The sequence below is a fragment of the Microcebus murinus genome, chromosome X (genome assembly GCF_040939455.1).
Source record: "Microcebus murinus isolate Inina chromosome X, M.murinus_Inina_mat1.0, whole genome shotgun sequence".
Taxonomy (NCBI): Eukaryota; Metazoa; Chordata; class Mammalia; order Primates; family Cheirogaleidae; genus Microcebus; species Microcebus murinus.
This window is the reverse complement of record NC_134136.1, coordinates 124,738,539-124,753,647: the sequence shown is the minus strand read 5'-3', so window position 1 is coordinate 124,753,647 and position 15,109 is coordinate 124,738,539. Positions and strand designations below refer to the sequence as shown.

The 15,109-nt window shown below is 40.6% G+C and overlaps 1 protein-coding gene across 1 annotated transcript; it reads right to left on the bottom strand.

The window, feature by feature from the left end:
- Window positions 1-9,658: 9,658 nt before the first annotated feature.
- On the bottom strand, window positions 9,659-12,179 carry GSPT2 (G1 to S phase transition 2). The gene has a single exon (XM_012755842.2). The coding sequence runs from the start codon at window positions 11,979-11,981 to the stop codon at window positions 10,095-10,097; it is 1,887 nt and encodes a 628-aa protein (XP_012611296.1). The 5' UTR covers window positions 11,982-12,179; the 3' UTR covers window positions 9,659-10,094.
- Between the last annotated feature and the right edge of the window lie 2,930 nt (window positions 12,180-15,109).

The following is a 15,109-nucleotide window of genomic DNA, read 5'->3' as shown; positions in this document are numbered from 1 at the left end:
TTTTAAAGTGTCCACTTTTCTTTTTCTTTTAGAGAGAGGGTCTCACTGTGTCACCCAGGCTGTAGTGCAGTGGCATGGTCACAGCTCACTGTAACCTCAAACTCCTGGGTTCAAGCGATCCTCCTGCCTCAGCCTCCTGAGTAGCTGGGACTAGAGGTGTGAACCACCACACCACACCCAGCTAATTTTTTTTTTTTTTTTTGAGACAGAGTCTCGCTTTCTTGCCTAGGCTAGAGTGAGTGCCGTGGCATCAGCCTAGCTCGCAGCAACCTCAAACTCCTGGGCTCAAGCAATCCTCCTGCCTCAGCCTCCCGAGTAGCTGGGACTACAGGCATGCGCCACCTTGCCCGGCTGATTTTTTATATTATATATATTAGTTGGGCAATTAATTTCTTTCTATTTTTATGGTAGAGACAGGGTCTCCCTCAGGCTGGTTTTGAACTCCTGACCTTGAGCAATCCACCCGCCTCGGCCTCCCAGAGTGCTAGGATTACAGGCGTGAGCCACCGCGCCCGGCCTCCAGCTAATTTTTAAATTTTTTTGTATAAAGACGGGGTCTTTATGTTGCCCAGACTGGCCTCCAACTCCTGGCCTCAAGCAATCCTCCTTCCTTGGCCTCTCAAAGTGCTGAGATTACAGACATGAACCACTGCACTCTACCTAAAGTATCTACATCTTTTAGAACTACACAGTGAAATAATGTTTTACTAAGTGACCTGATGTTTAGGATTGGCTTCAAAATAACCTGTTGGTGGAGAGAAGTTGGTCCGGGTTTAGATGAAATAAGATTGACCATGAGTTATTAACTGATGAAGCTGTGTGAGATCTACATGCATTCTTTATAATATTAAGATAGCTTGTCATGTATCTGCTATTTATAACAGAAAGTTTTTTAAAATGCCCAAAGCCACAATACAGACTAATGAAATCCAGAATTTCTGGATTCGGGCTAGGACATTAGTAGTTCTAAATGATACCTTTAAATGAGTTTACTATGCAACTAAAGTTTATAGTTAATGGTATAAACAAACAGGACCTTACTCTTTTTTATCCCCCACCAGATAAGAAGTCTGGAAGTGCGCTGGATCTCTCATCTTGTGCTGATTCAGCTGCTCAGAAACCCACAAAAACACCAAGGTATTCATCTTCCTGCTCAACCATTTTCAGCAAATTGACTGTATGACGTCATGCTTGCTACAACATCGCTGAAACAGCTCGAGGCATCTCTGTCACATTCCAACTACCACCATCCTCCCCTCTCTTGTCTGTCCTTCTTCATGATACAAACACTTAATAAAATAGGCATAGAAGGAACATATCTAAAAATGATACAAGCCATATATGACAGACCCATAGCCAACATCATACTGAATGGAGAAAAATTGAAAGCATTCCCACTTAGAACTGGAACCAGACAAGGCTGCCCACTATCTCCACTTCTATTCAACATAGTGCTGGAAGTCCTGGCTACAGCAATCAGACAGGAAAGTGGATTTAAAGGAATCCAAATAGGGGCAGAAGAGATTAAACTTTCACTGTTTGCTGATGATATGATATTATATTTAGAAAACCCCAAAGATTCAACCAAGAAACTCTGGGAACTGATCAATGAATTTAGTAAAGTCTCAGGATACAAAATCAATACACAGAAATCAGAGGCATTCATATACGCCAACAACAATCAAATTGAGAACCAAATCAAAAGCTCAATTCCCTTCACAATAGCAAGAAAGAAATTAAAGTACCTAGGAATATACTTAAGCAAGGAGGTAAAAGACCTCTACAGGGAGAACTATGAAACACTGAGGAAGGAAATAGCAGAGGATGTAAACAGATGGAAATCCATACCATGCTCGTGGATCGGCAGACTCAACATTATTAAAATGTCTATACTACCCAAACTGATCTACAGATTCAATGCAATACCTATTAAAATCCCATCAGCATTCTTCACAGATATAGAAAAAATAATTTTACGCTTCGTATGGAACCAAAGAAGACCCCACATATCAAAAGCAATTCTAGGCAAGAAAAACAAAATGGGAGGCATTAATATGCCAGATATCAAACTATACTACAAAGCTGTAGTAATTAAATCAATCTGGTCTTAGCACAAAAATAGGAATATGGACCAGTGAAACAGATCTGAGAATCCTGATATAAAACCATCCTCATATAGCCATCTAATCTTTGACAAAGCAGCCAAAAACATACACTGGGGAAAAGAATCCCTTTTCAATAAATGGTGCTGGGAAAACTGGATAGCCACCTGTAGAAGGCTAAAGCAGGACCCACACCTTTCACCTCTCACAAAAATCAACTCACGCTGGATAACAGACTTAAACCTAAGGTATGAAACTATTAGAAATCTAGAGAAAAATGTTGGAAACACTCTCCTAGACATCGGCCTAGGCAAAGAGTTTATGAAGAAGTCCCTAAAAGCAATCACAGTAGCAACAAAAATAAATAAATGGGACATGATCAAATTAAAAAGCTTCTGCACAACAAAAACAGGAATATTGACCAGTGGAACAGATGTGAGAATCCTGATATAAAACCATCCTCATATAGCCATCTCATCTTTGACAAAGCAGACAAAAACATACGCTGGGGAAAAGAATCTCTCTTCAATAAATGGTGCTGGGAAAACTGGATAGCCACCTGTAGAAGGCTAAAACAGGACCCACACCTTTCACCTCTCACAAAAACCAACTCACGCTGGATAACAGACTTAAACCTAAGATATGAAACTATTAGAACTCTAGAGGAAAAAGTTGGAAACACTCTCCTAGACATCGGCCTGGGCAAAGAGTTTATGAAGAAGTCCCCAAAGGCAATCACAGCAGCAACAAAAATAAATAAATGGGACATGATCAAACTACAAAGCTTCTGCACAGCCAAAGAAATAGTCATGAAAGTAAACAGATAACCTACAGAATGGGAGAAAATTTTTGCATCCTATGCATCCGATAAGGGACTGATAACTAGAATATACTTAGAACTCATGAAAATTAGGAAGAAAAAATCAAATAACCCCATTAAATGTGGGCAAAGGACTTGAACAGAAATTTTTCTAAAGAAGACAGAAGAATGGCCAACAAACATATGAAGAAATGCTCAACATCTCTAATCATCAGGGAAATGCAAATCAAAACCACAATGAGATATCACTTAACCCCAGTGAGAATGGCCTTTATCAAAAAATCTCCAAACAATAAATGCTGGCATGGATGCGGAGAGAGAGGAACACTCCTACACTGCTGATGGGACTGCAAACTAGTTCAACCTGTGTGGAAAGCAATATGGAGATACCCTGAAGCGATACAAGTGGATCTACCATTTGATCCAGCAATCCCATTACTGGGCATCTACCCCAAAGATCCAATGACACTCTACAAAAAAGACACCTGCACTCAAATGTTTATAGCAGCACAATTCATAATTGCAAGGCTGTGGAAACAGCTCAAGTGCCCATCAATCCAAGAATGGATTAATAAAATGTGGTATATGTATACCATGGTGTACTATTCAGCTCTAAGAAACAACGGTGATATAGCACATCTTATATTTTCCTGGTTAGAGCTGGAACCCATACTACTAAGTGAAGTATCCCAAGAATGGAAAAACAAGCACCACATATACTCACCAGCAAACTGGTATTAACTGAGCAGCATCTAAGTGGACACATAGGTGCTACAGTAATAGGGTATTGGGCAGGTGAGAGGGGGGAGTGGGGCGGGTATATACATACATAATGAGTGAGATGTGCACCATCTGGGGGATGGTCATGATGGAGACTCAGACTTGTGGGGGGAGGGGAGGAAAGGGCATTTATTGAAACCTTAAAATTTGTACCCCCATAATATGCCGAAATAAAAAAAAAGAAAAAATCTTCTTAAAGAAAAAAAAAAAAAAGAAATAGTATCTTCTACAGAAGTCCCAACACATTCCTTGTACACCTCATGGGGCAGAACTGTGTCACATGTCCACTGATAGTTGCAGGGGAGGCTGAAAAACCATCATCAGACAAAAGGGTATCATGATAGACATGACTGAAAAAATCTTGAGGGAGCCCCCTCAGGACAAGACATATTGCTTCCTTGAACAAAATCAGTGTTTTTACCACCTGATATTGCTAGAAAGGGCTGTTGGGTCTGCAGTCAGCAAATCTAGTGAGAAAGGAAAAGCAGAACTCCTAGGGTCAAAAACATAGCCAGGGGTAGGCATTTGATATGGACTCAAGGGAATAAACTCACAATAATTGAGCCACATACTATGTCCAGGCACTTTTTGTACCTGAACCTTGTTCAGTCCTTAGAACAGTCTTACAAACAAGCAACTGGCATTATCTCCACATCAATGCATGAGAGACCAGAGGCTCACAGGGGAAGGGCCAGGTGCTTTGCTCAGCATTCTTACTGGGGGCTCCATGGGGCATTACTTTTTCTCCCTGCCATGGGTTATAGCCAAGTTTGTGGGTTACCAAGGTCTCTGTCGGAAATAGCATGAAAAGGGAAAGAGTTCCCTTGTTTGCTCAGCACAGTGCTAGGCATAGCCCATGTCAGGAGGAGAACATATTCTGATTCTGGCCACCATCCTGATGATGGGAGCTGTTGGCAGGGTTGAGGGCCCAAGAGTCGCCCTGAGTAGAACTTGCCCCTCATTTTAACTACCAGTCTGCACACTCTGGTCACATGGGGTATCTTGGGTGCCACTAATTCAGTCAGGCATTGGTAGATGGTGTGGAGTCTAACACTCATACTTGGGGGGTCCATCCTCAGAACTGGCTGCCACGCTGCCTACCTGTACCTGTCTGCAGCTTTGACTTCTTTGACTTAACAATGAATGTGATATACATTTGTCCCCTGGCCACCTGTGGGCACAGCTCAGATTCTGCTAGGAAATCAGTATCATCTTTCTCATGCCCCCACTTTCCCTCCAGGCCTTGAATAGTGTGCTGTACATGGAGGCAAACAGTTCTTGAATTTTGTTAACATTTAATCACGATATTTTATTCACCACCAGGATCTTGTAAAGTGATCTTTTATCTGGCATCAGTAACCATGCTTTAAGGTTAGAGCCTCCTTAAATATATCTTCTGACCTTTAAATTATCTGAATTAATTTCTTAAATGTATAAAATTTATGCTTGTGGATCATCTACCCTTTAAGATAAGAGCTCTTTTAGGTTTAGCTCACACTGAAGATCTTGGATGGGGATGCAGTGCTCTGTCATTAGCATCACTCAGGATCTAAGCCTTTGGATGTTTAATAAACGTAATACTACATTTTATTTCACCTATCCACTTATACACTACCAAATTGGCAAAAGAAGTTAAGGCAGTCTAGAAAGGTAAATAATATATGTCATAGGAACATCAATTAAAGCAGAGTGCAAAAAGAAATTCAAGGGTGGAGATCAAACACTAATATTTAATCCAGGGACTGCCAGCTAAATCTGCAGAAGCCATTTGGGGTATTTCTTGGTCACTTTCCATGTGACAATGAGTCTTTCTTCTGTGAATTTATGGGTGTGGCAAAAAGTCACCGTTAGACTGCAGTAGAGCAAATTAAAGCAGTCTCAGGAGGAGATAATTCATCTAAGTTTCTGTTAGAGAATAGAAGAAGCCTTTACTTGGTGCCCCAAATGTGAAAGAGCTATAATTGGATATATATTGGACATATATCATATCAAGTGAGAAATGCAGTGGCATGATTGTGTACAGCAGCTTGACTGTGAACAAATCCTTTTTTTTTTTTTTTTTGTCCTCTCATCTATAACTGAGACCAGGTTCCAATATTTCTGCATGGACTTTTAGAAAAGTTCAGCAACTAAAGAGAGAAATAGCTTCATTAGAGGGCTGAGAAATGTTTGCAAATTATGTTTATGCAAATCCAGATTGTTTACTATTGAGTAGAAAATAAGGGCCTTTGCTGCAATCCCTTTTGATTGATGCCTGAGTCCTAGCGCCTGAAACTTTTATCAACACTGATTTATCAAAAGAGACTACAATTATTTTAAGGCAACGTATGGGAAGAGAGAATCTCCCTAGAATTTAGACACATTTCTTCTAAACAATCTGGCATAGTTGAATGCAAGATTGAACTGTGTGGCAAGCCAATATTCAATTTTCTGCAGGCTACATAGTGTAAAATTGTAAGCTGTGCTCTTTTGTATGTAAATAAAGCTTTCTTCCCCTCTGTTTTCTGATACATGGCATGTTCAGTCAGTAGATTCTTTTCTTTTTTCTCTTTCTTGTTGATTTTGGTGATTTGTCTAACGTTAACAAACACACACGGGTTGCTTGGAAAAAGCCTCTCCCAAATTCTAAGGCAAGTCCACTTTTTCCACTCCATGGAAGTAATAAGTAGTGACACTGGGGAGAAGTCTCGGATCAAATTCTCCTTTCCCTCAATGGCCAACTATAAGTAGATACTGTAACTGAAAACTAGAAATATGCCAAGTCTCAACAGAAAATATAGTTATACTGAATATGAAAACAGGCATTGGGGGAATGTGAACATGTTCAAATGCTCAGGCTTTCACAGAACTGTGGTTGTTAGATAGTTTCTTTTTTAATGACCATGACATGATGACTAAGTATCTCCCTGCTACTTTACAGTCCCGTTTAACTGAGTGAGTTGAGTATTTGCACGGCAAAATATATATAAGTAAACATTTAAAAGGGCAGGTTCTTGCATTGTAGTGAACCAAAAATCATGATACTATGAAAGGAGGGTCTACTTTGAGAGAGGATTAGTGTAGAAGAAAAGCACTGGCAATTTTTTCTGGGTACCAGAGAAAGATGCTCAAAGTGAGCAACATGGAGGTCTTCGAGCTTCTACCTAGACCAAAATTTCCCCCTTCTTTCCCTTTTGGGTCTTTGCTGAAATACAGAATAAGTTCGCCCCTTTACTTGAAACTCCTCAGATTTGTCCCATAATAGCCAGAGGAATAAAGAAGGAACCTTGGGAGAAAAGTTCCCAAGAGCCAATGGGTAGACACTGAGAAAGCATGAAGTAGGAAGTTTATAGTGTACTTTACTTACAGCATGCATTCAGCCAGACTTGAGGAGATTCTGCATTATCTTGGCTGCTAGGAACTGGAGGTGAAGCTCTGAGGATAGTTAAGTTAAACTGGTCTGAATTGGAGGCAAAAGGGTACCTCTGAAGGGACACTTCCCTGAATATGGCTTTATTAAGTAATTGGACGTCCTAAGGAAACTAGTACCATGTTTGTGAATGGCTCCAATTTGGAGTATTGAAAAACACCCCCAGGTATCAACAACTATAAAGTAAAATATCCAGGAAGTTAGAAAGAAATGTTACCATGAATTTATATCTACTTTCTTAAAGAGCCAGAGTCTAGTGTCTCCAACCACCTGGATGATCTGCTTCTCACTGAAATGCAAATAATTGGTTTCTAAAATCTACTTCCAAAGATTTATATCCTTTTCTCTGAAGGCATGTGCGCACACACACACACACACAGGTTATATATTATATATTTACTGTATATTATGTATACAGCATATATATAACGTATACATATATAGTGTGTATTTTTATATATTTATTTACATATACAATTCAGAGCTCCTAGTAGAGAAACTGCTAAACAACTGACTGAGAAAGATATCTAGGAGCCAGTTTTAATGGGAAATTATTCAAATTGGATGGAAACAAATAATTCTGTCCTGGCTTGTGGTTTTGGCCTATCAGTGGAAGATATCCACAAGAATCCTATTGGTAAATTAATAAAATTACAAAACAGTGAGATTGATGCAGCATCAAAAGTAATTTTTCTTAAAAAAGTGGCTGCCAGGGCAAAACTCAAGTACTGGATTGGTTCAGCACACAGAATCAAGAATAAGGGAAACCCTTATGATAAAGATGAAACTCTTGCTAGTGATATTCTAATGATTAAATAACTGGGTCCAAGATAGTATGGGGCACATGCCTGTGGATTAGGTTGATTGACATATGACAGAGTAAAAGTCCTCATTTCCCATGTGGGTGCCATGAAAATCTATGATGGATGATTCACAGTTGAGCCATACTACTAATGCTCTGACAAGACCAGTGTGGCTATCTCTGAAAGGTTAGGCACCCTGGATGTACACTGGTACACAAAGGGACCATGAAGAAGGGGACACTGCCTTTGCCTGAGCATGGGCCCAGGGTATTGTGACAGCAGTCTCCACACCTGTTCAACATGGCCACAAGTGTGAGGTTTGCCAGAAAAGCAAACCGCCTCTTACTATGCCCACGAGAAACTGGCTCTGCCCACCATTGGGCAGGTGTTTGCACTGGGCCACTACCTCACTTACCAAGACAGAAAGTTCTTCAGCTGTCCATAGGTATGCAGGTTACAAGGCTGCTCTCCAGGCAATAAGTATAGCCACATCAGAATCCACAATTGGTGTTTTCCTCAAGAAGTTTAGAGAAATGTCCAGTGCTTCTGACCCCAAGAGTAGATTGTGATCTAATTATAAAAATGACCTTCTCTCTTTCCTATCAATTCCAAGCACTTAAGTGTAGAAGGGTGAAGTGGTCTCATTTCCCAGCTCAGGACTCTCCTTAACCCTTACTTTTTACTAAATGACCTATGGCCTCATTGCAAGCATCTTCTCAATAGTTATGCCCCTTATTGTGCTGTGTCCCACATCATAAGTTTCATGGTGAACAAAACCAAGGAGCATGTTAGGATGATGGAATACAGATAAAAGTCTAGTCAACATATGGTCTGAATCCCCAAGTATATTTGTAATTTGGACATGCTCAATGTTATGGTACCTGAAGGAAAACAGTAAGTTTTCACTTAATGTTGTTGATAGGTTCTTGGAAACTGTGACTCTAAGTGAAACGACACATAACAAAATTATATTTGCCTCATCAACTTTATAACAAAATACTGTTGAATGATGTTTTGGGGGACCTGCCATACGTCATCTCCCTTAAAGTTGAAGTTTCCAAGAACCTATCAATGATGTTAAGTGAGGAATTACTGTACAAATAAAGATGGCCTGAGTCTTTCATTTTCAAATCACAATGGGGGAAGCAGAAAGGCTCCTTTATTGAACCAAGTGGGACAACAACAACAAAGCTTATTGGGAAGAGCCCTAAAATAATTTTTTTTCAAAATTAAAATTTTTTCCTTTAATACAAACTTGTGTGCTGTTTGTATATTCCTCGTTTAAAGCAGTGGAGGATAGTTTTTAAAAGTCCAAGTGATAAGGCCGGGTGTGGTGGCTCACGCCTGTAATCCTAGCACTCTGGGAGGCCGAGGCAGGTGGATGGCTCGAGGTCAGGAGTTCGAAACCAGCCTGAGCAAGAGCGAGACCCTGTCTCTACTATAAATAGAAAGAAATTAGCCAACTAATACATATAGAAAAATTTGCCAGGCATGGTGGCGCATGACTGTAGTCCCAGCTACTCGGGAGGCTGAGGCAGCAGGATTGCTTGAGCCCAGGAGTTTGAGGTTGCTGTGAGCTAGGCTGACGCCACGGCACTCACTCTAGCCTGGGCAACAAAGTGAGACTCTGTCTCAAAAAAAAAAAGTCCAAGTGATAAAACATATTCAAATACTTGAGAAATTAAAAACACTAACTGAATAGTAGTACATACGAATTTTAAATATTATTCAAAAGCATTTCAAATACCAAAGAGTTTCAAATGGAGTATTTTATTCACATGTTAGTCGTCTTTTTAACATGTGCACACACACACACTGATACACTCTGATTTGATCTGTGTGGAACAAGGGTTGTCTAATTATCCTAAAGGAAAATGAAAAATTAAAAAATAAATTAATTTTTCATTATTATAGGCAATTACATCCACATCACTTATAAAGCTATTACTGATTTTGTCCAAGGAAGCAGAGTGGTATAGAGGAAGGAAACTCGAGGGTAAATTCAATAGTGACATAACTGAGATCTCAACATGAGAAAGCTGACAAAACATGAATTTTTGCTGTGAATTTCTCTTTGCAAAATATGAAGAAAAGTCTGTCAATGGGCAGTAAATAAGAGGTGGTGAACTTTTGCAGTGAATTATCCTCACAGTATTGTGCAAAGGCATCAAGAAAATTACTTAGTCCTTCTCTGGGACCAGTTTCAGAACTTTCCCAATCGCAATGGTCTTACCCTCATCTCTTAAAGTAAAGCGACCCATCTGAGGAAAATCTTTGAATGTCTCGAGGCAGATAGTTCCTGCTGTCCTTAGACGGGCAATGCAGACTTGATCTTGTTTCACGAAGCGGGGTCGTGTCTTACTTTTTTCTCCTGACTTTTTGTCTACCAAGGAGATTAAGGCTGTTATCTCAACTTCCTCAATACAAGTATGAATATGAAGCACCGCATTATAACCTGGGCAGATGATGGATTTGTGCTCAATAATCACTATCTGAACATCAAACGTGCGTCCCGAATGGCAAAGATTACTAGGATCACAAAGTATGAATCCTGGGAGAATCTCTTCTTCTTCAATTCCCTTCAATCTGATTTTGAGGTTTTCACCTGGGGCCACAAAGTCAGTTTCAGTATCATCAGAAAGTATTCCAAGAACTTCCACATTGTGCTTATTTGGCATCATCACAAGCTGCTGGCCTTTAAAAATGGATCCTGATTCCAGCTTTCCCAGGACCACAGTGCCCATATCCTTGTACTTATCCACAATTGGCAGCCTAATTGGTCCATCAATTGATCTATTGAAGTTTGGCAAATTATCCAAATATGGAATGAATGGTAATCCAGTGTACCAAGGGCAGAACTCTGATTGCTCCTTAATATTTGCCCCTGTCAGTCCTGAGCAGGGCATAAAGTGAATGTCCTTTTTTGGACTGAAGCCAACTTTTTTCAAAAAGGGCACCAGTTTATCTTTACATTCTTCATATCTCTCACTGCTCCAATTTACTGTGGGATCATCCATCTTATTAATGAGCACAATTAAATGTTTCACCCCTGCTGTTTTGGCCAACATCGCATGTTCTCTTGTCTGTCCACCTTTTTCAAATCCAGTTTCAAACTCTCCTTTCCTGGCAGAGATTACCAGCACAGCCAAATCTGCTTGAGACGCACCACCAATCATATTTGGGACAAAACTCTTGTGGCCAGGAGCATCTAAAATTGTGAAATGCTTCTTTTCTGTTTCAAAATAGGCACGACCCACTTCTACTGTTTTACCCTTGTCTCGTTCTTCCTGATTTGTATCTAGGGCCCAGGATAAATACCAAGTTTCTCTGTTTTTCTCCTTAGCTTCTCTTTCATATTTCTCAAGTGTCCTTTTGTCAACCATTCCCGTCAAAAACATTATCTGTCCTCCAATGGTTGACTTACCAGCATCTACATGCCCAATGAATACCACATTTACGTGTTCTTTCTTAGGAGCACCTGAGGGTATGAGCACAGATTTCGATTTTCTCATTTCCTCTTTCTCCTCCATCATTTCCTGGCCACTTTCTTCTGGGGTCCCTGAGTCTCCCAAGGAACCACCCCCAGGTTCGGCTTCACTTACTTCTTTACTGTGCTCCCATGATTCTTCTAGGGCCATTTCCACCTCTCCATTTTCTACAATGGGTTCTGAAAGTTCCATGGTAACCGCTGAATTGGAACCTTCACATAACACTAACAGCTCCTCTTTGGAAGGTTCCACAGGTGCCCCCCGTCCCGGCCATTTACCTTGAGGGTCTCCCGCGCTGGTACAGGTTTCATCGTTGCTGGCGAAGCTGGCCAGGGGGGTGGGGGGCTGGGCCGGGCCCCGCAGGAAGGACGGCACGAACTCCGCGGCGTGGACGTTAGGCACGAAGGGTTTGGCGTTGACGTTGAGCTGACGGCTGAAGGCCGAGCTGAGGGGCTCGCGCTGGGCCTCGGCCACCGCTGAGGGGACTCCGTCCCCACTCGGGGCCAAACCCGGGGTTTCCATGTCCACCTGGTCCCAGCAGTCGGGTGCCGAGTCGCTGCTGCTGCTGCCCGGATCCATGGTCTCAGGACCTGATGTGCGGCAGGGAGGGAGCGGGTTCCGCCAGCGGGTGTAAGGCAGCCAAGAGCAAAGGGCCAAGCGGTAGCTACAAGATCCTTAGCGGCACCGCGGAGGCAGCCGAGTGCCGATGCTGCATTCGCTACTGCGGCGGCAGCAGCAGATATGGCGGCTCAACACTCTCCTCTTGTGTGTGAGCGGATCTCCTCCCCCAAACCCCAACCACTTCCGACTCCTCCACCCCCGACCCAACGCGATCTTTCTTGGATTGACCCCTCGCTGCCATCCGTACGCTCGGCCTTCTAACTTCTCAGCCAGGGGCTAAGTACAAAAGTACAATTTCTAAAATGAAAATTTCCATTCACTTTTGTTCACAGGATATAGGAAAGCAATTTGTCCAAAATCTAATGATTAAACCCAGACAAGTACACCTGGTTCTACTCAAAGATTCAAGTAAAAATGAAAATTCCTATTGAACAAATGGGAGGCAGGATATGGGTTAACTGCCAGCAACAGAAGGGAGAAATAAGCAGTGACAACGGAGGAACTCACGAAATACATGAGATGTAGCTGACCTTGGGAAATGCAACTTCAGATCACTCATTAATTTAAAATCCAGAGGCCTTTTGATTTTGCCTTTTCCAGGGGGCCCCCATAAGCCTATAATTTCTGCTGATGGCTTCTGTATAAAGATGAGATTACAACTTCTTTTCATGTTAAACACTCTGGCTGTCTGCAGGGAGAGAATTTTCAAAGAAAGCCTTGTCCCATGATATGCAGGTTCATGGACAATTGCAGGCCTGCCATTCAGTGGTGGATCGCATAGGCAAGTATTGGACTCAGATCACTTTTATTTTTCCAACTAATTTATATTCTGGGTATACTTGCCCTACTCACCAGTAGCACCTCCCCAGAGTACACTGTGGGTGCACAGGCCATGGGTTTTCCTGCCTCTTTCTGGGGGTCTGGAACCCTACTCACTGCTGGTGCTGGGTTTGCGCTAAGAAAGAATCACTGCCATGTTGGATCCCTCCTCAGTTACTGGTAATGGCATGGGCTGTAGGTGTAGGCCTAGTTAAACCAATTATGACTCCTGAGATGGACAAAGTCCTTAAGACTCTAATCAATAGAATCTCACCCTCAGAAAGAGTTACCATTTGAGCCAGGGCCTAGCTGACCTTGTTTGTAAATTTAGTGGAAACTGACATAGAAAAAAACAAGCAACTAAAAAAACCACAACCCAGGAATAATACAATTTGCCAGTACAAGATGGAGTAATAGAGTTAGATATTATATAAATCCAACAACAAAGCAATATATTATAAAACCAAGTAACTGATTTATAACTTAAGAATTGTGTTCTTCAGACTTTATGGGGTAGGAAAAAAAAGCCCTGTGTATGGCAGACTTAGACCTTTGATATTTTCATTCTGGGGCTGCCACTATTTTACTAGCTCTATGCTGTTCCCAAAGCTTTAAAAATCAAACCCCTTCCTTCTTTTTGCCTCAGGTAATGGCTTAATTATTTACTGTGACATAAAGAGGATGTGCAAAACTATTCATAACAAATAAGAACTGAGAAGTGGAATGCACAGAGAGACCTTTGGGCAATACTCCATGTGGTAGAGCATTTCTTGGGCATTCTGTGAACCTAGGAGAAACTGTCTGGGAGAAACTGTCAAGGTTTAGGCAGTTGTATTTACATGAGGCAATTCATGTAAGGAAGCAGGACAGATCTGGGATTTTTCCTTCACCTTGGTCAAATGCATTGGTCATGCAAATATTGGCATGATCGCTACTTAGTGATATTTGTACAGAACAGAAGATGCTTCATTTTTAGAACCTTAAAGGAGAAATGAGAAATAGTGTGTGGATGTCCTCACAATTCATCACCTTTGGGCTTTAGTGGGAGGAGTCAACCCAAGAGAGAGAAACACTGACCAGGTTGTATCCAGAGAGATTGGCCCTGGATAAAACTTGTTTGGTTTGTGTGATAGGATGCTTATCTCCAATCCCTCTACCTAAGAGTACATCAATAAATGAGAAATTTTTTCTCATCAAAGGCTTTAAAAAAAAGGTGATACCCAACCATTGCTTAATTCAATCTTTTCCTTCTTTTAAAACAATTTTTCATTGTGTTTTATGGAAATACACATATGGAAAATCACATAAAACAAAATTATAGCTTATTGACTTATGAGAAGGGAAACACACTTATACCACACTGAAATCAAGAAATAGAAATTTGCCAGCCAACCCAGAAGGTCTTTCTTCACCCTGTTCAACCACAACCCACTCCCTCCTCCTGTCAGTGTAACTGCTATCCTGACATTCACCTATATGATTTTCTGTGCAGTTTTTATCACACAAAGGTATATATTTAAACACTACAGTTCACTTTTGGCTAGCTTTTTTGATACCTCTTTTAATTTTCTTTTCATCTACAGGCCCCCTCATCTATCCTGCCTTTTTTCATGTCATTTATTCCTTGAAGAAAGTGGATGATCTGTCTTGCAGATTTTTTTACATTCTCAACTTTCTATGGTATAGTTTAGATATTCCTTTTTTTTCTCTGTATTTTCTATATATCAATAATTGGATCTACAAGCTTGGATCTACAAGCTTGACTGGATTCAGGTGCAATTTTTTCACTAGAATACTTCAAGAGAATTTTGATTATTTCCATCAAGAAGCACATGAGATCAGATTGTAACTCTTTTTACAGTTAGCTATAATTAATGATAATTGTGTAGAAACATTATCTCATTAGAGGTTGCAAAATTGTGATATTGTACTTCTGTCATTTTTTTCTTCCTTTATCTGAAATTTCTTTATCTGGAACTCTAAAAATTTCCCTTCATCAACAATTTTATTATTTTGAGATATAAATTGTAAAGGAAAGGCAGGAAAAGTGCTTGATTCTTTCCTTTTATTTAGGAGTTTTCAAAATAATGATGTAGTTGCTTATAATCCTTCATAAATGACAACCAGGATATCTTAAAGGAATAATTATGAATTATCAGATTTATATATATTTGAGGTGTTTGAAACAATTTTACTAACTATACTTATTGATGATCTTTGGCCAGTGGATGCCTCTTCAGGTTAGGTTCTGACTGATTTTGAGAATA

Coding starts and splice junctions, on each gene's coding strand:
- GSPT2 (XM_012755842.2), bottom strand. CDS start 11,981: ATGGATCCGGGCAGCAGCAGCAGCGACTCGGCACCCGACTGCTGGGAC.